Source organism: Anopheles arabiensis, chromosome X (assembly GCF_016920715.1).
Source record: "Anopheles arabiensis isolate DONGOLA chromosome X, AaraD3, whole genome shotgun sequence".
In the NCBI taxonomy this organism is placed as follows: Eukaryota; Metazoa; Arthropoda; class Insecta; order Diptera; family Culicidae; genus Anopheles; species Anopheles arabiensis.
In genome coordinates, this window is record NC_053519.1 from 1,626,329 (window position 1) to 1,654,128 (window position 27,800).

General features: G+C 49.4%; 2 protein-coding genes across 2 annotated transcripts; one reads left to right on the forward strand and one right to left on the reverse strand.

Annotated features, from left to right (window-relative positions):
* Positions 1–3,552: 3,552 nt before the first annotated feature.
* On the reverse strand, positions 3,553–5,936 carry LOC120906670 (tyrosine--tRNA ligase, mitochondrial). The gene is made up of 2 exons (XM_040318518.1): positions 5,005–5,936; positions 3,553–4,926 (listed from the first exon to the last, which is right to left on the reverse strand). Exons 1-2 carry the CDS (start codon positions 5,145–5,147, stop codon positions 3,678–3,680), a joined length of 1,392 nt encoding a protein of 463 aa, XP_040174452.1. The 5' UTR covers positions 5,148–5,936; the 3' UTR covers positions 3,553–3,677.
* Positions 5,937–18,444: 12,508 nt separating this feature from the next.
* Positions 18,445–27,702, forward strand: LOC120906128 (branched-chain-amino-acid aminotransferase, cytosolic). Its single transcript, XM_040317592.1, has 8 exons — positions 18,445–18,689; positions 19,412–19,535; positions 23,886–24,110; positions 24,555–24,764; positions 24,845–25,075; positions 25,162–25,465; positions 25,575–25,729; positions 25,806–27,702. Exons 2-8 carry the CDS (start codon positions 19,518–19,520, stop codon positions 25,992–25,994), a joined length of 1,332 nt encoding a protein of 443 aa, XP_040173526.1. The 5' UTR covers positions 18,445–18,689; positions 19,412–19,517; the 3' UTR covers positions 25,995–27,702.
* The last annotated feature ends 98 nt before the right edge of the window (positions 27,703–27,800 follow it).

Sequence of the window (27,800 nt, forward strand, 5' to 3'; positions counted from 1 at the left end):
TTTTCTCTCTCTCTTTCTATTCTGTTTTATGCTCCCTGTCTATGAACAACCTAGCGCGCTGTAGAAGGTTAGAGGTTGGAAATGAGCTTCGGCGCGCCCACGTGCCCGCATATCGACTTGGCGTGTTTGCTGCGTCTTGCCGCAAGTGTCTTAGCAGATCAGGCCGGACCGTTTTACGCACCCGTAAATGGGCATCCGTAAGGTGTTCGCCGTCAAGCAGGGCATCTTGATATAAATGTTATCTAAAATGGATAAAACAAGATTGTAGATTAAGGAAGCGGTTAGCGGTATCGAACTTCATTTCCACCGTCCGAAGCCTAGGCCGATAAGTTTATCACAGCTAGCCGGCTTTGCGCAAAACACAAATAAAATGGTTTTGCTCCTTTTGTTTGTAAAATTAGTTTCTCAGTACACTGTTACGAATTGTATCGCAATCGTAATCGTATTACTGCTACAGAAACAAACAGACTGACCGTGGCGTGGAAAATAGCAACCGTTGTTGTTTACTGCCAATTTGCATCCCTCCCGACAGCAAAAAAAAACTTATTGGTCTGTTCCTTCAAGGTCTTTGCGGAGTGCTTTTGCCCAAGCCGCAGCGAGAAAAAGGAGGAGAAGAAGAGGCAAAACATCGACAGCACACAGATATCGATATTTGTGTCGGGAGGGCTATCGTGCCGGGAGGCCAAACTGGCGAAGATAGTGCAATTGTAAGCGATGTTTTGCCTTTCCCACCACAGACCTCCACGGACTAGCAAGCGCAGCAAATCGCTCCTCTGACAGGAAGTAAGATAGAACAGTCCGTCAGCTGCTGGTGTACCAAGGAAGAAGGAAATCCGATCCCCTGTCCACTGCCAACGCGCCTTTCCTTCTCTGTCCTTCGGTCTCTAACTGCTCGGAGCAGACCATTACTGTTCCAATGTGCCACAGGAGCTGATAGTGCACGACGCATAAGAGGGCCTCTCCTTCTTGCCGTGCCGATACAATTCCTGCCTAATGGCGTTTGTCGAGTGTGGTGTGAGTGTGTGCTGTGTGTGTGCGCCGGTTGATGGGGTGCTTGATTGATGATGATGCATCGGGCAAACTGCAAACTCCGGGCTGACAAACGTTTACTTTGCGAACACAAGCGTGTGGAACAGGGTTTGACCGACTAATCCGGAGACAAAAATAGAGCCAATAACAAGCAAAAAAGACACACAACACGCGCGCTCTTCCACATATCCCCCCCCCCATATATCCACCAAACACACACACACACGCTCACTCCGTAGATTGTCGATGTTTTTAAAACCTCTATTGCAGTTCTTCTGTGTTTTGTTGGGTGTTGCAGTGCAACCGCTACGCCTTCCATTATAATTTTAACACGCGCATCTACACACACACATATATATATATATACACACATACACATGCGTATGCTATCACGGCAAGCACACTACGTACACCGAAAGGCAGTGATAATTGGCGTGTTGGAGTGGTGAGCTATCTGAAACACAAACTTCCGCTTCTATTTGCGACTGCTGGAGCGTTTGGACACCATTTTATTCCTGGCGCTCTTAGCTTTTTCTTCAAGTGGCATGATAGTGTTTCCACACTACGGCACTTATAATCTCACTGCTCTTCACTCGGAACGGAACCCTCTGCCAATCACGCCAGCCACGGGAAAAAACGGCACGATTTCATTGCTTTCTCTGCCCGTGGCTTGGGACGGCAACCGGCTCAACTCAACTTGCGCTGAACGTGAACTCCTCTAAATCCTCGTACCTTTGCGTCGGAATCGAGAGATCAGTCGTGCTTAGATTCCGTGCTCCCTCGCATCGCAGATGTTATGTACACTACAGCCTACCTCGCCGATCGCCCATTCGCATATTATTTTCCTCACTGAACGTTCGGTCGCTCCTGCCCCTGGTGCAACATTTTTTGGTAAACAAGCTCGCCCGTTTGACAGTTCCCGTACCCGCATGGCGAGCGGTTTTTGACGTTCCAACATCGCTGCATCTCGCTCATTTTCTTTACCCCTCCCTCTACTTACGTACAGTGCTCGTTTCAAAGTGAGCTCTTGCACTTCCAACGTTTCATCCACCTTTTTGTCTGTTTATTTGTACAGAGACTTTGAGTCAATTGGCCTCATTCGCCTCTTTTAATCGGTTGATTAATTCTAAGCTTAAATTATAACATTCTTCTTTGCAAGCAATTGGTGGTTTGAAGTTACAGTGGAACACCCGTTTATCCGGGTACCTGTTATCCGGCAGTCCGTTTATTGGTGCTGTTGACAAATGGCAGTTCAATACAAAGATGACATTGCGTTATGAGGAGGATATTTGAAAAAGCGGTTATAAGAGCACATTGTCATAACAAAAAATAGCTTCCAGGTGAGAAGATGGTGTTGATGCTGTGGTCCAATTTGCAGGTGATGCGTTCTGTAGTGCCGTGGGCGGTCCCATGGTACAGTCGTCAACTCAGAACGACTTAATAACATGCCCGCCATGCGTTCAAACCTGGAATGGACCGTCCCCCCGTCGTAGCATGTATTAACTATCCGGCTGCGCGGTATTGAATTAAGTCTCGAAAGTCTGTGTTCAGTAGTGATGGGAAAAATGAAAATTTCGTCGGAATCGATTCCGGCTAGCTCCGAAGTTTTCTGAAATCGATTCCGGGTAGTAGGTCCAGAATCAGTTTCCGGAATCGATACCGGAATCGGCTCCGGAATCGCCTCCGGAATTGGTTCCGGAATCGGCTCCGGAATTGGTTCCGGAATCGGCTTCGGAATCGGTTCCGTAATCGGCTCCGGAACTGGCTCTGGAATCGGCGCTGGAATCGGAATCGGCTCCGGAATCCGCTCCGGAATTGAAATCGGTTCCTACCTCGGAATTTGCTTCGAAATCTGAATTGGCCTCGAAACAGAGTGGGTTTCGGCATCTTCATAGGATTAGGCGTTTGGGTCTAATGATGCTATGTTTTGATAGCGGCAAAGAATCAAAATTTACTTGTAAATGATTTCAAATGGAGATTCCCGGACTTATTTCGCTTCCAACACTTCTTATTTCAATTCAAACCATTCCATTTCTGGAGCCAAGCTTGATTCCGTTACCGGAGCAAATTGCGATTCCCAGATCGATTCCGATTCCGGAGACGATTCTGATTCTGGAGCCGATTCCGGTTTCGACTCGGATCCGGATTCAACTCAGGAATCAGCTCCGGAACCAACTCCGGAATCGGCTCCAGATTCAACTCCGGAATCAGCTCCGATTTCAACTCCGGAATCAGCTCCGATTTCAACTCCGGAATCAGCTCCGATTTCAACTCCGGAATCGGCACCGATTTCAACTCCGGGATCGCCTCCGGAACCAACTCCGCAATCGACTCCAGAATTGGCTCCGGAATTGATTCCGAACACGGAATCGGAATTGGGTAGGTCTGATTCCGAGCTCCCACCACTAGTGTATAGGCCGGCATGTCCGCGTAAGACGATACGCCAAATAGAAGAAGAGGCCTACTGAAATTATGCTTGTTGAAATGAAATAAATAATATGATTAAATGTGCTTTATACAATATTTCCTCCGGCTCATGTGTTTTTTTATTCATAGAAATAAGCTTCTAAATTAGGATCTACAGCACATCCGACATGAGACCGTTTCCATATGGCGCTTCAATTTCTTCCTTTATTGCTTCCACTGATCTACAGCAACCATTTGACGATGTAATAGTTTCGCTTCCCAACCCGCAGCAGCGATATCCGGTTGGACAGGATGTGCACTGAGGGTGACAGCACCTCGGCCGGATTTTTGGCCTTCTTCAGATTGATGCTGAACCCGCCGGCACCGATAATCCGTTCCGCATCCGCCCGGCTGGGAAAGCAGCGGGCCCGCAACGCCACATCCAGCACCGTCATGCCCGGCTCGGGCAGTATCTCGCACAGTGGCGCCCCGCCAAAGCATTGCGCCACGTCCCGCACCTCCAGCTGCTCGAGCGTGGAAAGGTCGCCGTTGTACAGTGCCCGGCTGATGGCCAGCGCCTTGTGCAGGCCCGCTTCCCCGTGCACCAGCTTCGTCAGCTCGCCGGCCAGCAGCTTCTGAGCCTCCCACAGCTCCGGCGTCCGCCGGTGCCTCGCCATCGTCTGCTCGATCGTCTGCACCGGCAGAAAGGTGAGCAATCGCAGTAGCTTCTCCACCTCCGCGTCGGGCGTGCGGACGAAGAACTGGTACATCGCATACGGCGAGGTGCGGTCGTCCGACAGCCACACCGCATTGCCCGCCGACTTGCCGAACTTGTCGCCCTCCTCGTTGGTGATGAGGGGCAGCGTCAGCCCGAACACTTCCTTCCCGTCCGTGCGGCTGATCAGCTCCTGGCCGGACATGATGTTGCCCATCTGGTCCGAGCCGCCGAGCTGAAACCGGCAGTTGTGCTGGCGCAGCAGATGCAACCAATCGTACGCCTGGAACAGCTGGTAGGAAAACTCGGTAAAGCTCATGCCGGATTCGCTCGTCAGGCGGGTCTGGACGGAGGAGCGCGAAAGCATCGCTCCCATCCGGAAGTGGCGGCCGACGTTCGCCATGAAATCGACGAAGCTGTACTGCCGGTACCAGTCCGCATTGTTCACCACTAGCACCGGTTTCAGCGGACTCGGACGGTCCCAGAAGAAGCGCTCGTGGTTTGCGAAAATCGCCTCTATTTGCCGCCTGATGCACGCCACGTTGTGCTCTACAGCTTCCGTTTCGAGCTGCTGTCGCTCGGTTTTGCGGCCGGAAGGGTCTCCGATCAGCCCGGTAGCGCCGCCCACCAGTGCGATCGGTTGGTGGCCAGCACGCTGCGTGTGCAACAGCCCGATCAGCACCAGAAGATTGCCCACGTGCAGACTGTTGGCGGTTGGATCGAACCCGGCATACACTGTCTGGCAGGTGGAGCCTAACATCGAGCTGGCTTTATCGCTAAAATGTGTAACCAAACAAAATATATGTAAATCCAAACACAATCGATAAAGAGATTGCAGCTGCCTTCTTACGCACATCGTTTCCGCTGGGAAAACGTCCTGTATGAAACCGCGGTCTCTCAGCTTTAAAATGTTTCGCTCTGTGTACCATCGTGCAGGCTGTCGGAGCAATGGTTTGAGTCTTGCCTTGAGCTGAAATGTTCGTGTGCTAGCCAACATCAAAGGGTTTTTTTTTTCTATCGAACTCGCAGGAAAATTAGTGGAGAGCAAATGCCGCTTTGATGTAACCGGCTGGCGGTTGTTTATTTACATCCGACTGACAGTTGCGTGAGTGCGTGCACGAAGAAGCTTTTATGGCGAAAGCTTTATAGCTGCTGGGCCTTGGATTGCTTTAAACTATACAGGCGGTCCCCGACATACTCGGTCTTCCAAATTTTACAGTTCTCTGAATAAATTGTACTGACTTGACATATCAATTGTAAAATGCCAACTAATTTTGCAAATTTACACGAACGTTCTTGATATTTTGGCTGGAAATTACGAGATTTGACATACGCAGAAATTCGAGATGCGCGGTATTTTGCGTCCATTTTTGGTCCCAATTAACCGTGTATGTCGGGGACCGCCTGTATTTGACTTGCGTTGGATTGAGTTCACACGGACTGGGTGTAACACTGTTTACTGTAGGCGGCAGAGCGATTGTCGCATTTGCGAAAGCCGCTTACGTAGCTGCACACAGGAAAAGTGGTTTTAGCTATTTGTGTTTTGTATTACAGGCGTCCCCCGAGTTACGACCCCCTCGAGTAACGACGATTCGCAGATACGACGATTTTGATTTTGACAGTGAAAAGTTGTCAGTGAGAAGAAATTTATGTATTTTTTTGAATTTCTGTGCTGAAAACCGTTACAAACACATTTCCAAAGATTCTACAACTAGCCGATCTTTGATATTTATATCGCGTAAACGACTTTCGGTGTAAAATTAATACATTATCAAACATTATTTCAAATAAAAATCACGATATCATAGGTTTCGCCTCTTCAACTTCGGTTTTAAACTTAACTTTGACAGATATTCGACATACGACTATTTCGACTTACGCCTTGCTTTGGGCCATTTTTTCGGTCCCAAATATAGTCGTATCTCGGGGGACACCTGTATATTGAGTCTCACATTCTGAAAAAAAAATGAACAATTTGCTCCTAGATCAGTGGTACAATTTATACAACGTAATCCTATTTTAATTAATACTTTGGGCCGTGGCAATGCTTTTTTGCATGCGATTTTAACGGACGGCCTGTCAAATTTTTATATGGGATTTGACAGATAACGTCGGACGACGAAATCGCACGTCCGAAGTTATCAAATCCCATATAAATCTTGTCCGATCAAATCGCATCACCGTTGCACCGCCCTTAGGCCCGTGTCTGTGCTCCATCGCATGCGATTTTATCGCACGTGCTGTCAAACGCTTTTTCGTATAATATTGCGATTAATTGTGTAATATCCTGGAGATTTGACCCCTGATAAGACCATAGTGCCCAATATGCCGGATCAGAATATGACCATCACCGTGACAACTGTGCGATAATCTGAATGTCAAAATAAAGATCATTCGTTTACGGATCGTTGTACTGACAACACCTTCAGCCTTCTGTTTATTCTTCTACTTTGCGATTTTGTGCCTTTGTTATAACTTGAACGTTTAATTCAAATTGGTAAAATTCGAGGTTTTACAATTGGATGATTTGAATAATATAACGATCATGAAAAATTAAGTTGAGATTGTTCCTACAAAACACCACACATTTAGTTTGACAGATAAAATCGGATGCGGCGTCCGACGAAATCAAAAATTTTTGACGCTTTTATAGTTTGACAGATAAAATCGGATGTGGCGTCGGACGAAATAAAAATTTTTTGATTCCGTCGTATGACGAAATCGCACGTCCGACATTATCTGTCAAATTCCATATAAAATTTTGACAGGCCTTCCGATGAAATCGCATCCGATGGAGCACAGACACGGGCCTTAGGGCGGTGGCAACGCTCATCGGATGCGATTTTATCGGAAGAGATTTGTATGGGATTTGACAGATAACGTCGGACGTGCGATTTCGTCGTCCGACGTTATCTGTCAAATCCCATACAAAAATTTGACAGGCCGTCCGATAAAATCGCATGCGAAAAAGCGTTACCACCGCTCTTAGCAGCCTTGGCCTGCTGACAATAGAGCACGTCGATGTGACATGGCCCGGTCAACAATATTTCTCCAGGATGCTCGGTCCCTGGCTGTAGCCTCCCATTCATGCAGACACCCGATCGAGTTCGCTGTGCTCCCCTGCGCCTTATGCCGAACTGGGGATCGCTGTCGAAACTTCCTGGCGAGGCATGAGTCCGGCATGACTCATGACATGCCCCAGTCATCGTATCCTGCCAGCCTTTACCACCGTCAGGATGCTCAGTTCGCCGTACAGCTCAGCAAGATCGTGGTTTATCCTTCTCCTTCAAACTTCATGCTCGAACACACCGCCAAAAATAGTCCGGAGGATGGGTCGCTCAAACACACCCAGATCGTGTACATCCTCCAGGACTTGTGTCGATAGAGGAACACCGGGCGAATCAATGTGCGATATATCTCAAATTTCGTGCGGGCTCGAAGTCTTCTGGATCTCAGCAGCCGGTGAAGCCCATAGTATGCGCGATTCCCCTGCACAATGCGTCTCCGGATTTCGCTGCTGATGTTGTTGTCCGAAGTAACAACCGTCCCGAGATAGCAAAAGTCCTTTACCACCTCGAGACTGTCGCCGTCAATACACTGCTTCCCAGATGGTCTGGGTCACCGGCAAGCAGGTACTTCGTCTTCGTCGCATTGATTCTCAATTCAACTCTTGCTGCTTCGCGTTTGAGTCGGGTGTACGCCTCACAGACCTTCGCTGTTGTCCTGCCGGTGATGTCGATGTCATCCGCGAAACCAAGAAATTGGAGAGATTGATAGAGGATCGTGCCACAGATTTCGTTGTCTATCCCCGCGCCTCGAATGACACATTCCAGGGCGAAGTTGAAGAGCAGACAGGAGAGTTCGAGAAATTTGAACGACTCATCTTGCACTGCACCCCGTTCATGGTGGCCTCTAACAGCCGGATCAACTTCCCAGGGAAGTGGTACCGCTGCATGATGCTCCATAACTCCTTCCGGTCTATGGTGTCGTAGGCCGCCTTGAAGTCGATGAACAGATGTTGCACAGGGATCTGGCGCTCTCGGCACTTCTAAAGGATCTGCCGTATGAAAGCAGATCGGTATGAAAATTTGGTGGATCGGTGGTGGATTTGCCTACAACAAACCCAGCTTGTTAGATTCCGACAAAATTTGTAGCAAGAGGAAAGTCGGCAGGACAGGATCTGGGACAGGATCTTGTAGGCGGCATTCAGGACTGTGATGGCTCGGGAATTCGAGCAATCCAGCCTGTCGCCCTTTTTGTTGACTGGGTGAATAACACCCAGCTTCCACTCCTTCCAGCGCCTATACGTAACACATTCGAATCCACTCCTGTCATACGTTCATTTAATAATGCGTTCTCGCCAAAGCTATAAGCCCACTTAGTTCCTATACCCACATTGGTATGAACATTCCATTTTACAGCCGTTTAAGCTTAATCTGTGGCGCTTGGTAATGTTGTGCTGCATGAATATTTAATTTAGATTCATTCATAAGAATCTTTAGCGTTCAGCGTGATGAGTGAATAAATTCTCGAATCGAATCAGCAAAGATACGTGAATCTCGAAAGCTCCATTAATCTCCAAAGATTTGTGAATTTCCAAAGATTGATGAACCTGCAAAGATGTATGCATCCATTCATGAACTTCTAAAGATTCGTGTATTCCTGAAGAGTTGTGTATCGCTGACGATTCATGCATGTCTGAAAATTCATAAATCTTTCATCGACTTTCATGAATTTCAAGATATTCGGTCCCGTGATGCAGTCAACTCCCACAACTTAAAAACAGGCCCGTCATAGGTTCAAGCCTCGCATACACCGTCCACTCGCAGTAAGGTCTGTCTTATCCGTCTGTGTAGTATTTACTAATAAGTCTCGAAAGCCTGTATAGGTCGTTACTCCAAGAAAAAGAAGATGCTCAGCGTATATAAATCTTATGAGATACATTAATCGTTTCATCCGATGTTCTAATTCATTCAACTATTTCAAAAAATCATTCAGATTCATGAATCTGAATCAGATACACCCAGCACTAGAGTGTGACCGGCCCCACCAGTGTTACAGGCGTTATCGCGAGCTTTTTGTAACGCAACACGAAATCCCCCAGAAGCAGTCGAACGGATCAACGCATGATCGTGGATGAAATACAGTTCAAAATTGCATCATTTTAGCACGATCGAGAGAGAGAGGAAACTCCGACTGATTGTGTACAGGACGCAAACGCAAACAGCAACCACAAAGGTTAACATATTTTACCACTTCGTCGCTGCTGCGTCGTCCTTCTTTGTCACTCCACGAAAACAAGAAAACGGGCGACTCGGTGCAAGTAAACACGTTTTAATACAAAGCAGTTCATTAATTAAGGAAAATAAGAGATAAGATTTGCTGTGATAGTGCCCCGGATGAGCATAGGCACCCACATAGCGGTGGAGGGGGTGGTTCCCCCACCCTTAAAAAAAGTGTGTCGCGTGATACACTCCGCGCGGGGTTCGTCGTCACCGTTGCCTGTTGCCGCGCCGGTGGTTGTTTATCGGTAGCGCTCACAAAAAGCTTTATCCTTTCAGGGCCACCGTGCCGTGACGCCAATCAGCAACAATCGCTTTATGCTGCGCATGCTATACCGCAGGGGAAATAATTGTTGTTCTTACTATTATTTGGAGAATTTGCTCATGCTGTTGTTTTGTACATGCGTCACAGCCCGAATGACTAAGCGAGCGCTGGCTGCACAAAAACTGCTACGGCGCCATACTGCGCGAAGGCGCATTTTTGGGTTTTTATTTCACTGCGCTTCTCTACGCTGCGTATGCGTTATGCTGTCAATCATTTACGGCTCCGGGGGAATAAATTTGTGCGACACAGGTGCACAGATCCTTATCATCATTTTCCAGGGAAAAATGATATGATGTACAAATTTCAGTTTCTTAATTTATGTATGTTAATTGACTAAGTCACTTACGGACATAATGCGTCCTACATCATAGCTACAAACTCTGGTGTATTTATTATCAACATTTATCTTGAATTGAAAATTCCATTCAAATTCACCTGAACTGATGGGATTATTTCTAATGCGTACCTTCGCCCCAATGCGTGGTCCATCTTTTGGTCTGGCCTAAACGCGCAAATTATAATCGTGCGTACGCGGGCCACTCCTGCAACGCGGCGGTGTGTATTCTGTTTCTTTCTTTTTTTTGGAGAAAAGCGAACCCTGAACATTCTGGAATGAAGTGAATTGGCCGCCGGAATGCGCGACGACGGGGCGGTTTGTTCGCTCGCTCAGCCGACGATCGACCACAATTACGCTCAATCAAAGTGATCTCCCGCAGCCGGGCCGAGGGAAGCAGCCGCACTTGACTGAGCTGGCGGTCGAGGTGCAGGTGGAGGTGAGCGGATGCCCTTTTTTTTTTTGCTCGATAATAGAATCGATTCGCGCGTTTCGCGAAAACAGAAACGAGGTTAGGTGACGGCTCCCTGCCACTACCTGCGCCAACACGTTGCATCGGTGCTTGGCGCGCTTGATTGGCCGAGCCCTGAGTCGAGCCCTCTGCCAATTGACATCCCTTCTGCATGTGTGTGCATGCGAGTGTGACGCGCATGTGCGTGAGAGGAACAGCCAGCTAATGATACTGCTCTAGAAAGAGCAGCTTGTTTACGCGCAGTTTGTGTGTATGTGTGATTGCGTGTTGACTTGTTCGTTTTGGAGAGTTCGTTTTTTTTCTTCTTCTTCTGACGAAGAACTCCCTTTCCAAGAACTATAGCAAAGAAGGGGCAGGAGCAGGGGGCAGCGAAGGGAAGAGTTATTCCGAAGGTCTTCTCCAGCATCTCCGGCAAGAAATGGCAAACCGGTCGGGTCCAAAAGGGGTTTTCATGCAAGCGGTTGGTGCGGACGTGGAGAACCGCGGGTGTACAACAGCGCACCATGATTGGTGGACGTGTTTTGGGCTCGACCGAAACCGGTTCCTCTATCGGTGTCGCCGCGTGTCTGCGTCTTTGCGCCTCGTTTGCGCCGCGTTTACTTTACGTCACACTCTCGTCCGCGCCAAACTCTCCCCCTTTGGGAGAAAAAAAAACCGTTCGCGCCACCCGACACAAACACACACACACGCATACACGAACAACTGCCTGCGCCATATCTGTTATCATTTATCCATATCATCGGCCAGCCTCGTCAACTCGAGACTTGATACAACATTTTATCGTACTGCTGATATTGATGATTGATTTTTTTAATGTAAAAACTTAAAAAAAACGCATCCAGCCACATGGCTACCGTGCGCCTCCATCGGCAGTGCCACTAGGCCGCAGTGTGAGCCACGTGATCACCGTTAACTGCCGTTTTGTGCCACGTTGTTGTGTTCTGTTGGAATTAAATGAAGATGTGAAGGAGGAATGAGGTATGAGCAGAAGTCGAAAAATGGAACAAGCTGGGGCATGTTCAATCGCTCACCTTGAAATGAACCGAACTTTGACAAACTATATTGTTTACGAGAGCCAAAGGCAAACAATGAAATGGTCAAAGAACGCAAGCTAATGGAAGCGCAAACATCAATCGACCATGAGGTTCGAATTTGCGCGTTGGCGAAATAGTGCCCAACGAAATGGGGAGCTTTGACTGATGAGAGCAGTTTGTTCGTTCTCTGATATAAGTAAAGCACGAAGAAGAAAGGTAGAAGTTATCAACAGAATACAGCAAAAGAATTAATCAATTCATCACAAAATATGCGCCCTCTGTCGGTCTCAACCGCAAACCGCGCCGTCGCGGTTACGCGTGGTCGTATAAGAAACAAACGAACGAGCTCAACCGCGCGTACGCAAAAGAAGAAGTCTGCGCAAACTTGGAAGAACGAGGAAGAACGGCTCCAAAGCATCCCCCCCCCCCTTCCCTTCCTTATTATCATAATGATGAGGTGTCTTTTGGAGATACTTTTTTTTTTTGGAAATCGTGTAGTCCTCCTCCTCTTTATCCATCCAGTTCCCTGTTGCCTCACATCTCCAGTCCCGTGCGCGCAACCGTGCGATAAAAAGTAAGACGCAATTTCGACGCACACCCGAAATTATATAAGCTTGCGGAGGAGCGCGGAGAGACAGAGAGAAGACTTCGAGGGGAGCTTTGAAGGCGAACGACAGGGAAAAGAGCGCTAGACAAGATGGAATTGGTACGGTGCAGGAAGTGCTGAGGAAGGGGGAGGAATAAAATTCGGGGTTTTTGGTGAGTGGCGAATTTTGCGGACTCGCCGCCACACACACACACATACAACTTCGTTTGCCGTTAGCCGGTTCTTGGCGGATCGCAAGTAGATAGTAGCAGTAGCAGCAACTGATGCTGGTTGTTCGATTAAGCTCGTCAACACACACATACACACTCGCAGAGACAGTGTGGAAACAGAGACGGGCCCCTTCACGAACATTTTGGCGGAGCTAAATTTTGACTTGTTTTCTCTTCTTGTTTTTTTTTTTCGCCACGATGACCATGTTTGGTGGTTTTTAACAGCGACCAGGCCCACCACCCTTATCGAAATGCAGCTCATGCTCCTCAGGATCCTGCTCTTGGACAGTGGGTATGTGCGGGAAGAAACACTAAAGCAATGCCCAACAGCAGCCAGGGCTCGCTATCGAGAGGACTAGCTAATGTGCGCATTGTTGAGTTTTACTGCAATTGATCGCTGGACGATGAACAGGTTCCCAGTGTCAATGACCATAGCTTTTTTGGAACAGTCTGGAGGGTCAATTATAGCGCTAGACAACTGTCTGGATGATCTAAAGTTATTTCCAAAACAATAACCTCTCGGACTCGAGATAATCTTGAAGTATGGCTGGGACTTTAAAATATTGTAATGTTATCGGGAAGGTACAGAGGAATAGTTTGGCCGTGATAAAGCTCAATTTCCAGATAGTTTTGGCGGTTGGCGTTGGCTAATGCTATTCTTGCTTTCATTTCAAGAACTCAATTTAAAGTCCTCGTCGTCTCTAATAGGATTTTGTCCTACATCATTGCTACAAACTATGCTGTATTTATTTATTATCAACATTTATCTTGAATTGAAAATACCATTCAAATTCACCTGAACTGATGGGATTATTTCTAATGCGTATCTTCGCCCCAATGCGTGTCCCATCTTTTGGTCCGGCCTAAACGCGCAAATTATAGCGCTAGACAACTGTCTGGATGATCTAAAGTTATTTCCAAAACAATAACCTCCCGTTCTCGATATAATCTTGAAGTATGGGACTTTAAAATATTGTAATGTTATCGGGAAGGTACAGAGGAATAGTTTGACCGAGATAAAGCTCAATATCGTGATAGTTTTGGCGGTTGGCTTTGGCTAATGCTCTTCTTGCTTTCATTTCAAGAACTCGATTTAAAGTCCTGGTCGGTTCTAATAGGATATTGTCTGGTACCTTTTCATCAAGGTCAAAGTTGGACAAACATTGAATTCTACCAGGAGGACAAATATTGTAGTAATTGTGCAATACTGATCCGTTTTCTATTTCCTGCCAACAAGCTGAAATTTCAACCTATCACTGGAACAATATTTATCACCCGGGCTGTATCCATTTGAATATTACGTTCCGCCATATTGGAATTCACCATTTGTGTACAAACAAAGAGGATGTAGGGAATGGGTTTTAGTACCTACAATTAATTTTAAAATATCGATCCGAACAATGTTTTACCTTTCTTGACGCAATATTTATGCTTCAGCTTATCAAATCAATCCTTCATTAGCTCACCTGATCAAGCCTCTCATCAATCGACGTTTATTTACATATTCTTCAGGCTGAAGATCTGAACCCCTGAAAAATATCAGCTCTTCAGCCTGAAAATCTGAACAGATGTATTCATCAAACTGAACATCCATCTGGAGATAATAAAGATATGTCCAAAAACGCCCCCATCTAACATCAGAATTTTTAGCAATCGAGATGTTCTTTAAGCAAGGCATTAGCAACCTAGTAGCATTGCATCAATACCTCGGCTCAGCTTGCACCACTGGGACCTTGATAAAACACCCAATTTCCGGTGCCGGTCCAAGATGTTGCAGTCCAGCACCATCTTGCCGGTGCTCTGTTTTAGCAACACACATCTTGCCGCGGTCGACGTCCCCACTTGGCAATAAGGAAGGAAGTGATACGGTCGAGAGATGCCCGCTGATATTAATGTGCGATCGGAGGTGTTGGCCTTTCCCGTCAACCGCAACGCGGCTCCGCGATCCGCTCGGTAACGACTAGCCGTCTCCCCGCGGACGTCAGACGGCAAAGAGCAGTGGCAGGCATCGGTGAAGGCACGCGGAACCGAAACGTGTGGTGCAATCTGATCCGAACCGATTCGATTCTCCCTAGCGGGTTTGTTTGTTTGTGCATTATGCAGCTATACCGGTATTCAAGGCAACAACAAACTAAAGGAACTTAGAGCAGGTGGTAGGAAACAGAAACTCAGGAAAACCAAGCATGGCTTACATGTCTGTAGGCGTGTACGAAGGTCGCGCTCTCCGATGCGACCTTTCGTGATTCGGTTCGTCCTGGGCAAGCGAATCCAGGATTTGTCAGAAATCGGCAGCAGCTGATGTCGCTTGGCGTAGAATTTGTTTGTTTGCAAATCAATCCACTGTGTATGTTTGTTGCTGCCCTTTTCCAGCCCGGTTGTTTAGCTTCTTCGTTCCCCTAGCGGCCACCACCCCATCGTGCGTCATCTCGGCGCGGAAGGGATGCCGTCAACGTCAACGTCACCTTGTTTGTGCGGCTGGGTTTCGCTAGTGGTTGCGAAAAGTACGACCGCGCGGGAACTAGCGTTCAATGCCATTTGCATTAAGGCGGTTTATTGTGCAACCTTCCCCAATGCGCACGCCCCAGATGCGTTTGCGTGAGCCAGGAAATTGGGCTAGAATTGCCCATCTTCTGCCGAAGAAAAACGGGTAAACGTTTGCAAAATTGCATGCAAGGTAACGCCAATAATGCGCACCGCTCCAATGGACGCAATTGTCCCTGAATTGCGGAAAGTATCGAGCTGCATCCGAGCACCAACGCGTCCTATCACGCACTATCAATCGGCAGCTAGACCTCAATTCTCGCACGAAAGTCCTCATAACAAGGAGTTGAGATTAGCAGTAGGAACGTGTGTGTAGTGTTCCGGCAAGCACATGATGATCATCCCATTGTAGTGGTTGGATGGTTGGAAGTAGCAAGCAGTCCAGGCAACAAACAAAAAAACAACTCTGCTAACATTGCTTGATTAATTGCGTCAGTTGTTGAAGAGTCGCGATGCAGCGACGCTCGTGGTCGGTGGCGTCGTCTGCAGTGCAGCGTCATCACGGGTTTACCACGCGGTGTGGCGCTGCGTAACGCCTGCGGAGCGTTACTGCGCGGTATTTTTCGCCCGGTCTGTTTTGCTCTGCAGCCCAAACCGTTGTTTACGCTGGGGTGCGCGAGCTCGCGCGTGTACCTGTCAACAGTGTTTTTGCCATCGATTGGGTACCATTGCTGTGCCCCACGCCCGGACTGTCCCGAGACCCCTGGATAGTGTGTCGCTTGAGGTACTTGTTAAGATCATTACAGGGTTTTCCAGGAGTTCTCATAGCTGTGGGACACTTTATTGACTCCTTCTTACGTGAAATGAACTTAATGTAGTGGGAATTAGACTCTATAGCACTCTTGTTGAACAAATCCAATAGGAATTTCCAATAGGAGCTGTCCAAAAAGGGTCCCATAGAGTCCAATTTGCATCATATGAAGTTCACTACCAATAGGAAAGAGTCAAGGAAGTGGCCCACAACTATGAGAACCCCTGGAAAACCCTGTAAGATCTTGCTAAGGTATCTAAGGTATGTCTAAACTCTTTGCAATATCCAAAAACCCCACCCCCTCCCAAACAAACCACAAATGTGTAATCTGGATTGTTTTTTTTTATTGTTATTTGCAATGTATTATCAAGCACCACCAAGAGACCTCTTCCTACCGCACAAACCATGATGTTGGTATGCTAACTGCAAGCTGTTTGCCCACGCTGTTACGACCGCACAGACACACCCTCGAATTTTCGTACACAATTTGCACCCGATTGTGAAGCGAATTAGGAACTGTCACTTGATGGCCCATCAGCATAAAGGTTTTTCGCTGGTGGGCCGGCGAAACGCCCGTGTTTGGTGGAAACAAATTTGCCAGCTCGCTCAGGCATTCAGGCGTTAAAATAAACATTCGCAGACAAACGGTCCAGTTAGCGATCAATCGCGAAACGGTAGCGTACAATAAAAATAGCGCCCCAAAACAAATCGCATTTAAAAGCCGCGAAAGCAAAACAAAAACTGGGCTCAATTTAGGGCACAACTTGAACAGGAAATTTGCAGGAAATTTGCAGCGAAGGCAACGCGCAAACGCTAAACAAACGCCCCTCCGCTCAATCCAACCCCTCCCCTCGGCACACGGTGCTTAGTAACGGTGAGCCACGTTGGCACCACGTACGTTGCTGCAGTGTGACAGGGTCTAATTAGGGGAAAGGGCCTGCTCGTTTGCTGCCACGATCGCCTTCGCACCCGGGTGGGGTGGGGGGGGGGGTTGGGGGGCATTTGACCACGCGAATCTGAACCAGCGCGATCAACAACTCAATTTATCCCACTTGTCGCCGCAACAATGTAGTGCACCCGGTTGTTTACGGGGTCAGGTTCGTAGTTGTTGTTGTTGTTGTTGTGGTGTTGTGGCGCGATGCTCGGACGCCCTTTACCCAAATGTAACGCTGTGGTCATGTGTCGTCGTGGCAAACGTCAGCGTCATGCGGTCCCTGTTGATGATGGTGATGATTAGAGGCTTGCGCCAAGATATTCCTGTCCCGTGAGTTGCGCTCCAGATCCGGTTTCCGGTTTGCCTTTTAATGTGCGCCTCACATTGCCTTTGTTTCTCAAAATGGTTCAGGGGGTTCGGTAATCATGTATAATGCGCCAAACGGCAGGTTGCCCCAAGATCCGCCACAGTTCGGAGTGTTTTATTTATTTATTTATTTATTTTATTTTTTTTTGCGCAATCATCTTCCGACCGTTCCGATACGCGCGTCAGCAATCTTGGGGAGAATGAAATGCCACACACAGGCATGCACGCATGTACGTACGTCACCTTAAAATTTGACTCCACCGCAACGCCAAACTGGCAACAAACAAACAACAACAACAACAGCAGCAGCAACGCGAACAATATCTTACAGCACCAATTAGAAGAAGAAAAAAAAGCCACACACACACACATACACATACACATCCAATCCTACCATGTGCGCTAGGGACGGTCGTTTCCAGGGACGCGCGGGGTGCGTTATCAGGCGATCCCAAACCCCCAAAATTGCCCCAACCGCATGTTTGCGCGTGTGTGTGTGTGTGTGTGTGTGTGTGTGTGTTGTATTTGCTTGCGCGGCAGCAGATCGTAGGTTTTTGGAGGGTATCGCTTTGCCGTTTCTTCTTGCTGCTGCTGCTGCTGCTGCCTCTGCTGTTGCTAAAAGATTTGCCGAAAACACCAATCGCGCCTCGCCGTGCTCACGCACACGCGCGCGCACTCACCGCGCCACTACGCAACGTGGACGCACCGGGCGGGCGGGACGGCGCGCAGTTTCGGCTTCGGCGTGCGCGCGCGCTCGTTCGGCGGCGTTCGGGTGCGCCGCAAAATTAGCTCCGAATATACCCATCCTGCTTACGCACCCGCAAAAAGGTGGCCATACGAAACACGCACACGGACGCGCTGCCAAAAAGTTGCAAGCTCCAGCCCGAAATTCGCCACCCGCCCTTATCTGGCGCTGCGGCCGTGCTTGGGCTGGCAGTGTGCACTTTTTGCCGTTGAACTTCGCTTTATCGACGTACGAAATATTAATTACAACCCCCCCCCCCTGCTCCCCCCTTCCAGTCCTTTCCCCGCAGTAGCCGAGGCAGCAGCCACCACTATCAGCCGCGACAATCGATCGTTCGATCATGGGTGCAGAACACACTTGCTGCCCGGCATCTATAAGGGTAGGCCCTTCCGCTCACTCCCATCCCACCACCCCACTCCCTGCCCACCAAATTAGCTTTGTACAGCGCACTCATGCACGCTAGTGGTGGTGGTGGTGGTGGTGGTGATTGGTCGTGGTCGTCGTGAAGCTCTCGCCACGCGATTACCGCTCGCCTGTTGCCGCCACTAACGTACGCGCGGACACACACACACATACACAGGGAACAGGGCCGGGCGGTGGGGAAGGGCTCGTCCCGACGGGCGAGCGGCGGGACGGGAGGGTGGGCAAACCCGCGCAGCCGGACACTTTTTATTCCCGCGGCAAGCACGAAGGCCCGCCAGTGTCGAATAGCTTCTTCAGGAGTGAACACAAGCTGCAAGCCCGCCTTGGCCTTCTCCTCGCTCGAGCGATCAGCAAAACGAAGCAAACAACAAACAACAGAACGCGCCGCCAGAACTGCAGCGAGTGTCCTAACACTGCGAAAAGAAAGATTTTTGGTTTTTGCAAGCTCATCGTTGTGTAAAACAAAACAAAAGAAAAACAAGAGAGAACGATATTACTAGCAAAAAAAGGGCAAAGGTACGCAGGATTGCTGCTGGTTGTCATCACTATCCACTATTTGTACCTTTTATTTGTACCTGACACACACACACATCCTTGTCAAGCTTTAGTTTACTGAGTAGCACATCCATAGTAGCGACGCGTTAAGTAGCTTTAGTGTAAGGCACTGGTACAGATACACCGAAACACAGCATGGAGCTGTGATAGTACAGCTGAGCTGCTCGCTTAGTGTGGTGTGTGTTTTTATTTTTGCACTCACTTTCCTTGTTCCTGCGCATTTGTTTTGCTAGTGTACAGTACAGCTGTCAAATGCGACATCCTCACAAGTATTCGCGTTCGCTTCCTTTTCTATCAACCGGCTGTTTGTCAGTAGTGCTCTGGATAAACCCATCATTGCACAGTGGAAAGGGAAAGTGTATTTCTAGACCATTCCAGTCCAGTGTATAGTTATCTCCCCCCTGTCACTGTCGCAGCTAAAAAAGCCAGTAGGACGCTCCTTAGTAGAGCGAAATTTGTCAGTAAATAGTAATTAGTAGTACGTGCTCGATCGGTACCTTCGACTTCGGTGAAACAAAGTGCTAGCTTTTTTCTCTCTGTGCTACTCCTCCGTTTATATTGTGCATGTGCGATAGTGTGTGTGTGTGTGTGTTTTTAAATGTGTATCTGTTGTGTGTTTGCGTGTTTGTTTATTAAGTGAGTCCTATTTTGAACCATCTCATCATCATCTCAACCCGTTCCAGCTAGGTGACACAGCCCGACACGCCTACAGTGAAGCATCAATCGCACCCTCGCACACGGTCCTAAAGAGTTGTCACCCTAACACCGCTAAACACAGAGCGCATCAGGATGGTCCTGCGAAGCAAGGTGAGCAGTTAGGTAGCAATTATAGCTTTAGTTCCGCTTCTCCGTGCCGTGCAAAGTGTCCACAAGAGTGTGTGTTCAGGCGAGAGTGTGCAATTGCGGCAAGCGTGTCGGCAAGCACCCAACTCATCTGTGTATACAATCGCACCGCCGCGTGGATATTCTAGAACGATCGTGTGCGTGGCGCGCAACGAGAGCGAGCCATAAAGTGACAGCGAGTGTCGAAATTTCTAGACGACAATGCTGCGTTGCGGGTCCCAAAAGTTGTTGCGGCGAAAATGCTGCTTTCGCCTTGCGTTTGGGTGTACAACGTCACACACTCAAACACACACACAACCATGATGTAGAGTCGCGGGCTCTGCTCTGCTTGCAACCATCCCCCGCTCCCGTGGGCTGTCCGTTTGGCGGGGGCTCGACCTCCCGTTCGGACAGGTTTTCACTTTTTGCGCGGAGGTCGCTTCCGTATCGAAGGATGAAGGGTGGGGTAAGCGCAGAACACCCGGCAAGAGGTGTTGCTCTTGGTCGACGTCTTGTACGGGAAGCGGGGGGGGGGGGGGGAGGGTAGGTTCATAGAATCCCGCTGCCCTGGAAACCGGATTGTTCTCCACACCCGTTCGCAGGCGGAACAAACAGCTTCCCCCCCCCCTTGCTGCTGCGACCACCACCTCTGGGAGCACCACCCCGGTAGTCCTTCGAACACGTTATGCCGTTCCTGCCGAAGGACACGGCCCCATCTCCGATGGAACCAGGAAAGGAGCGATCTTGCGTCAGCCGCCGCTACGGCAAACGCACCAGGAAGAGTTCATCGCACGTTGAGAAGGCCGCACAGGGGGGGGGGGAATGGGGGCTGCCGCCTGGTGCTGCTGCTTAGAACAGCGCGTGATCAACGTAGGTTTTTTGCATAATTGACAGGCCTGTGCCAAGGGCGACAGTGATGGCGATGACGGGGTATTGGCTGAGCGTTGGAACCGCTTCGAAGCACAGGCTCGTGCTTGTATTGGCTACTATCTACTACTACTACTGTTTGGCCGAGAGTTCTTGGGCTCTCGTGCTGCTCCCAGAGAGCAGAGTGCCCAGTAGTGATGGGAAAAATGAATCTCAGAAGGCATTCGAATCTTTGAATCCCAATCCCAATCAATATTGGGATTGGTATAGCGGTTTATTCTAGTTTGCAGGTCCCCGAGATACGCGGGGTCCTCGAAATCGTGATCAGAATTCCAATCGCAATCAGAATCGCCATCGCAATCAGAATCCCAATCGATTTGCAATCCCAATGGCAAAGGAATCTTTCAGGCATTCAAATCCTACAAACGGGATCCGATTCGATCGAATCTTTCGAGGGATTGAATCTTCGAATCTTCCGAATCCTGAGAATCCTCCCAACACTAGTGCCCAGTCATGTAGCATGGTCAACTTCCTCTCCCACGAGCATTGGTGCGACACGAAGGGCCACGCTTCGCCACGGTCTCTGCTGGGTGTGGTGTGGACTCGCAATTTAATTAGCGACCATTCGCTGCGTTGTGGCCACTATTAGAAGGACTGGTTGCTTGATCGTGATCTAGCCATGTCCACGGAAATTAAGCTCGCACTGGAGATGGATGGTAAGGCACGAAGACGCCAACCGTGTCAACAATCAACCAACGGCAGCTCAACGGCTACCTCCCCTGGAGGCCTGTCTCTGCAAGCGCGTGCGCTTACACACGGGCCTACGCATCAATCAACCTCGCGCACAAACCAGGCCAGAACGTGCGGCATCCTGATTGAGGCCGTTCGAGAGGCCGACTCTTTGTTGAGGGCTCGCCAGATTTCGCCTTTCTTATCTTTCGCCGACCTGCCGCCGACCTTGGGCGGATGTACGCGATGGCCCAGCCCTGCGCGCTGCAAGACATCTTTCCCGCAACAGGATATGGGCCCCCTATTTCCACTGCGGTGCGGGTTGCTGTGACGTCACCAAGTCATCAACAGCAGCCCTCTCCTCTCATATTACCCTCTACCGATCCTGCAACCCCTCCTCTCGTCACAATAGTAATGGTGCGCTCTGTTCCCTTATCGCTCCACCTAAATGACGTCGACATATTTTCAGTGTATGTGTGTATGCGTGTTATTGTTGTTGTTGTTTTCCTGTTGCTTTATTCCATCAAACGTCCGTTTGCGATTTCATCATGCTCCATTATCGCGCCCCGGGATCCCCTTGGCAACCGGATCGGCGAGGAGCGCGAACGAATCGCTGCAGTTGACGCGCGCACGCACACGCCTCCTGCGGAAGACGGCCGAAGATCCTGGCCCTACTACCAACCGTGTGTGCCCCCGAGATCCGTATCTGCGGCTTAAGGCTCTGGCTGGTGCGGCGGTGCGCTAACAACAAACCCCGCCAGGGCAAGGCAAAACACTGTCGGGGCCGTGGGTCGCCCGCCAACCCGCCCTAGCGAACATGCGGAATGTATGTACAACAAATGATTATAGCGCATCGCGGCAAGGTAAACACGGTTTCGTGCAATCGTGGCAAAATAATAATGCTTTGATTGATAAGGCATATAATGCCACAGGCCGCCATGCCGCACCTTATCTTCTGCTGATAGGGCCCCCGGTTTTGCAGTCCCGCTTTTTCGTTTTTTTTTTTTTGTAAAGTTCTTCTACGCTCGGCGGTGCTCTTTCTTTTCTTTTCCAACGTGCCCCTCGGGTAAATTAATCAAGCGAGCAGCAATGTACGCAGTAACCCACGAGAGTGTGCCGAAAATGTGGCGCACCCAAGGCCCGCACAAAGGAAAAGGAGAACGACGCTTCGTCCGCGTGCGCGTCTGCGTGTTTGCGCAAGTGCTGCTCCTGCTGCTGCGGGAGCGGACGGCCTCACAGAAGGGGTGGTGGTGGGGAGCCGTGAACGAGCTTACTTCTTGCCGAACCTTCTTGCCCCTCGTCATAAATCTCGCGAAACCTACCAAAGAATAAAAAAGAAACAAAAAAAATGTTTGGCTGTGGATAAGGCTGGTGTGAACGAAACAGTCCAGGGATTATTAGCAGCGTTTACAGCAGAAGGGCACTGTGTAGCTGTTATTATTATCAAAACGAGCTGTTTGGGGCGCTTTCTCAAAGCTGCCCCTACCTTATCGAGGTATGCTGGAGGGATGGGGAGTGGTGAAATGGGAAAACCATGCAATCAGGCGATGGTGATAGAAGGGGCATCACCTTTGCACACGGTAGGACGAAGATGCCGCAGTCGAAGCCGCAGTCAACAAACACGCGCCGATAGCAAAAGAGGAGGAACGAGAGCAGTGCTGCAAAAAGTCATGAGTATACCGAGATTTTCACCAACGAAAACAATGAACACATCCGTGGTAGCTTGATGCTCATTGCTGATAGTCAATAAAAGTGCGTCATGACATGCTCAACGCGACATGTGAATTCTTGAGTCCAACGCGATACTCTGGCAAGCTGTGCTTAGTGCCAAGCATAATCATGACTTTCTCTGGCTGTGAACAGTGCTGACAAATACCATCGTTTCAGTCACCATCAGTCATGACTAAAAACGACGCTCAAATCAGCTCACGTTCACTACTGTGATGATCAGATGTGAGCCTCAAACAGTTGGTGGATCAATCACATGCTTGGTGACATTTAGTTTAGCACACAACCCTTGATCAATCACTTGGTCATGACATTTTCTGTCGATGATAATCACGTCATTCTTGGAATATACTTGGCGCGTGGGCTCTAACAACAAAATGAGCATGCTTTCTCCCTCTATTTGTTTTATGTATATAAAACCATGCATATCTCCCATGACCATCGCGATGATCACCGACTGAAAATGTCACAACCAAGTGATTGACCAACAGTTGGTTGCACACAATGTCACCAAGCATGTGATGATCGCACCAACTGTATGAGTCTCACATCTGATCATCACAGTAGATCTCGTGACGCTGATATGATTTTGTTTCAGCCGGAATTTGTGATGAATATGTCAGTGACATTTTGCAAAACTGATCACAGCAAAAAAAAGTCGTGACATAGTGACTGAGCAAGCGATGGTCGCAAACATGTCAGGAGCATGTATTGGTCACACCAACCGTTCTGAGTATCACCTCTGATTATCACAATTGAGTACGTGACGCTGATATGAATTTTGTTTCAGTCAAATCTTTTTTATGATATTGACAGTGACATTTTGCAGCACTGAACGAGAGTGAAAAAAGAGGGAAGGAGGGGGGGGGGGGGTTGGTGGGAAATGAGGGGAAACGTGATATAATGTTTTTCTTTTTCAAGCTTTTTTCCACATTTCCCGTTTTTTAAATTATTCTTCAGCCCTGTACCTAACAGCTACTTTCTCAATTTCTTTTTCCCCCGCAAAAACAGAACCTCGTACGCTACGTGTTCCAGAATCAGCACAAGCTGATCCAGCAGCTGCTGGTGCAGGGTGGCCCGGTGCGAGCATGCAGCGGGCACGGCGGCACGCAGCAGCAAGCCCAGCTGCGGGTGGAGGAGGACGACAACTTCCCCAAGATTGCCGAGGTGCCGCCGCTAGCGGCACCGTTCCCGATGGCGATCGAGCATGCGGCCGACGTGGGAGAACAGTTCAAGGTACGGACCAGAGCCGGAATGACGCCGACGTACACGTTTGATGGCGTCGTAGAGGCGTAGAACGACGCAACAGGACAAGCAAAGAAACCGGACCAATATCCCCGGAGAGTAGTCAAGGGGTCAATGAAATTCCGTGCCAGTTCGGGCCGTGGCGTCGCGCGAATGCAAATCGGATCGCACGCCGCCGTGCCGGTGAACTTGACCCTCGGGGAGCTCTTGTGCGCGGTGGATGGCATTAACAGGGGTATCCATCCCGATCGGGCACGGCCGTACATTGCGAAACTGGAAGCGCCTAGGTTTAAACGATTAGCATACCTGTGCGCTACCTTTGTATTTTGATTGCGAAATATGCTCCGTTGCGCAGGCCGAAGATATTGCAGTTGTCTCTCAACTTTTTTTTGTTCTTAATTTTCAACTGTTTCCGTTTTTTCTTCTTTTTGACAGTATTCCGATCTCAGCGTTCGCTTGGCGGCACCGCACCAGCTCAACCCGAAACCGGACGTGGACGACCTGGCGTTCGGCAAGTACTTTACCGACCACATGCTGAAGGTACCGTACCACCGCCGGCTCGGCGGCTGGCAGAAGCCGGAAATTACGCCGATGGAAAACCTTAACCTGCACCCAGCGGCGAAGGTGTTCCACTACGCGATCGAGGTAAGAAGTCCAGGACACGGCACAGGGATCGTAAAAAACTAACCTTTTCTTTTCTTGTTTGCGCTCTCCCCCTCCTGCAGCTGTTCGAAGGCATGAAAGCGTACCGTGGCTACGATGGCAAGATTCGCTTGTTCCGACCGGAGATGAACATGGCGCGCATGAACGTTACCGCCTACCGGTCCGGGCTGCCCACGTTCGAGGGCGAGGAGCTGATCAAGGCGATGGCCCGGCTGGTCATGATCGATTCCGAATGGGTGCCGCACACCGAATCGGCCAGTCTGTACATCCGCCCGACCCTGATCGGCATTGAGGTACGTGAGCGGGGGCGGCAGTTTGCATGCTGATAATTGTTGCTAATTGGTTTTCTTCTCTGTGATCCCTTCCATCCGTCCAACAGCCAACGCTAGGCGTTGCTTCGTCCGATTCGGCCCTGCTCTACACGATCCTGTCGCCCGTCGGACCGTACTTCAAGCCGGGCGCTAAGGGGCTGAAGCTGTACGCCGAACCGAAGTACACGCGGGCCTGGCCGGGCGGTGTCGGCGACCGGAAGGTCGGCTCCAACTACGGACCGACGATCCACGTGCAGCAGGAGGCACTGCGGCACGGTTGCCACCAGGTGCTGTGGCTGTACGGCGACGACCATCAGCTGACGGAGGTCGGCGTCATGAACATCTTCATGCTGTACATGAAGGAGAACGGAGGTACGCGGGCGGGCCCCAAATGTTTTCCCCAAAATCCCGTTTTCTTTCAAGAGTCCCTAATCAATATAACACCCTTATCTCTCTTTCTCTTTCTATTGCACACCTACAGAGCGCGAGCTGCTAACACCTCCGCTGAACGGTCTCATCCTGCCCGGCATTACGCGCGACTCGATCATCCGCCTGTGCCACCAGTGGGGTGAATTTTCCGTCCGCGAGCAAAAGTTCACCATGCCCGAGATCAAGAAGCTGTCCAAGCAGGGACGGGTAAGTTTGCATTCGGCCATCTGCTGACCATCGCCATTCTGACATCCTGTCTCTCTCTCTCTCTCTTTCCAAACAGCTACTGGAACTGTTCGGCGCAGGTACGGCGGCCGTCATCAGCCCGATCGAGCACATCTCGTACATGGGCGAGGAGATCGACGTGCCAACGGAAAGCCACGACAACCCGCTGTATCGGCGGTTGTACAACACACTGACCGACATCCAGTACGGTAAGCTGGATCATCCGTGGGCCTACGTCATAGACTGAAGTGGGTGTGCGTGGGTGTCACGTTGAACGATCCTCCCCGCGGACAAGCAGGACCATCCAGTAGGTTCAGCAGCAACCCTACGCTGTCCTTCCCAATTCCAGAACCCCCCTCTCCCCCCACCCCCGCTCTTCCAGGTTTTGGAAGTCCTGCAGCTACAGTCCTACTATCCTCTCTGTATATACTATATATTGTTTCTTAGTACAGTAAGTCATTGCGCCTCTCTCGGTGCCTCGCTCTCAGATACGTTTAGCGGACACACACACACAAATTAGCGCCTTCCTTTACGCCCTGTTGTAACCACCCAATGCCTTATGATCTTCATCCGGTTCAAGTGTTCTGCTTCTGCATCCGACACCCTATCCTTCCGCATCCGCATCTCCCGGCCCCGGTTCCATGCCCTGGCTTTCCAACTCCCAAATTACTTGTGATAGAGTCGTGTTTGTGAGCAAGCGAGAGAACGAGAGAGCTCATTCCTGCTTTGCTAGGATAGGGTACAAGAGTACGCGATAGTTAAGTTAAGCGCTCAAAGGTGTACACCGCTCACCCCAGGGTCGTACTATTCGACTCTCTTCCGAGAGCCGTGTTGTGCCAGCAGGGGGCCGTTCCGTTTGTAGGTTCGAAGTTCTTTGTAACAGTTTCCCCTCTTTTGTACGCGAATGAACGGATCGCCCACTTTCCATTGTTGCCATCGAACGGATGCGGACCAGGTCGCGGAAGCACACCTGCACTCCTTTAACCTTTCCTGCCGGAATCGTGCATTTACTAGTACTGTAAGGTAGGGTTTGCCTCCATTTCTTGTGTATTTATAAATCGTAGTGCGTGCGCATGCATCGACAAAACGAAAACAAAAAAAAAAAACAAACAAAAAGCATTCCTGCAAACAGCGTCTAGACGGCCTCGAGGAGCTAGACACGTTCGAATCAGAGGATGTGTTGCAAAACAAACGTATACTGGCACGCGGATGATTTTCCTCGTCGCGTTTGATTCCTCACCACAATGTCGTGTGGTTGCTCTACTCGCAATAACACATTCACGGAATGGCAGAACGACGGAGAGTGAGAGAAAGTTAACGTTTTGTCTGTCCATCCAAATGAAGTATCCCCTGTACGGCTTCTGTTTCTAAGTAGACTCGGCCACCGCCAAGTGTCCCGGCTCCTTAGGGTCTGTCAGGATAATGGTTTTTCTCTTGTGATAGGGCCTTTCTTAGGTATTTTTTTTTTAGATTTTAAGTTTTTTTTTCTGTTCGCTTAGCTGTTTTAGCTACGCGTCTAGGTCGTAGTAATAAACAGATTTTATTTTTCTTGTTTAGAAAAGAAATTTGTCGTACAAAGGAAGAAAAAAAGTGCATTTCCCCCTGAATAGATTGGCTCTTTTGTACATATAGCGAAAAGTAGCCACTAGCTTGCGGATTGGAAGGGAGGAGAGCATTATGTTCTACCTTTCCACGTACGCGGCCCTGTAAGTGGCTCGCCTACAGGAGAAGAGAAGTAAATGCTCCCTCCCTACTACGGCCAGTACCCCATACGTACCCTCAAACCAATTTTGTGGACGAATGGACGACTGGCGGCTCCAGCGCAAGCATAAGCCTATTCCATAGGAACTCTAGCGTTTAGCGTGTCCTTAGTATCGAAAGTGTCATAAGCTACTGAAATTGTGTTAGCAAAGCAAAACAGAAAACAATAAATCATTGATTGTGTTTATACCTTATCCTGGTAGATGCTCCGTCCCATATCCGAACACAGCGCTGCATGATCAATTATCCGAAACGATGAGCTCATTGAAAGGAATGCTGCGACCCGGTACTC

Excerpts from the sequence above, each read along its gene's own strand:
- LOC120906670 (XM_040318518.1), bottom strand. The coding sequence starts at position 5,147 with ATGTTGGCTAGCACACGAACATTTCAGCTCAAGGCAAGACTCAAACCA. Across the intron at positions 4,927-5,004 it reads GTTTTCCCAGCGGAAACGAT|CGATAAAGCCAGCTCGATGT; the intron begins GTGCGTAAGAAG and ends TACACATTTTAG.
- LOC120906128 (XM_040317592.1), top strand. Across the intron at positions 25,076-25,161 it reads CGACCCTGATCGGCATTGAG|CCAACGCTAGGCGTTGCTTC; the intron begins GTACGTGAGCGG and ends TCCGTCCAACAG. Across the intron at positions 25,730-25,805 it reads AGCTGTCCAAGCAGGGACGG|CTACTGGAACTGTTCGGCGC; the intron begins GTAAGTTTGCAT and ends CTTTCCAAACAG.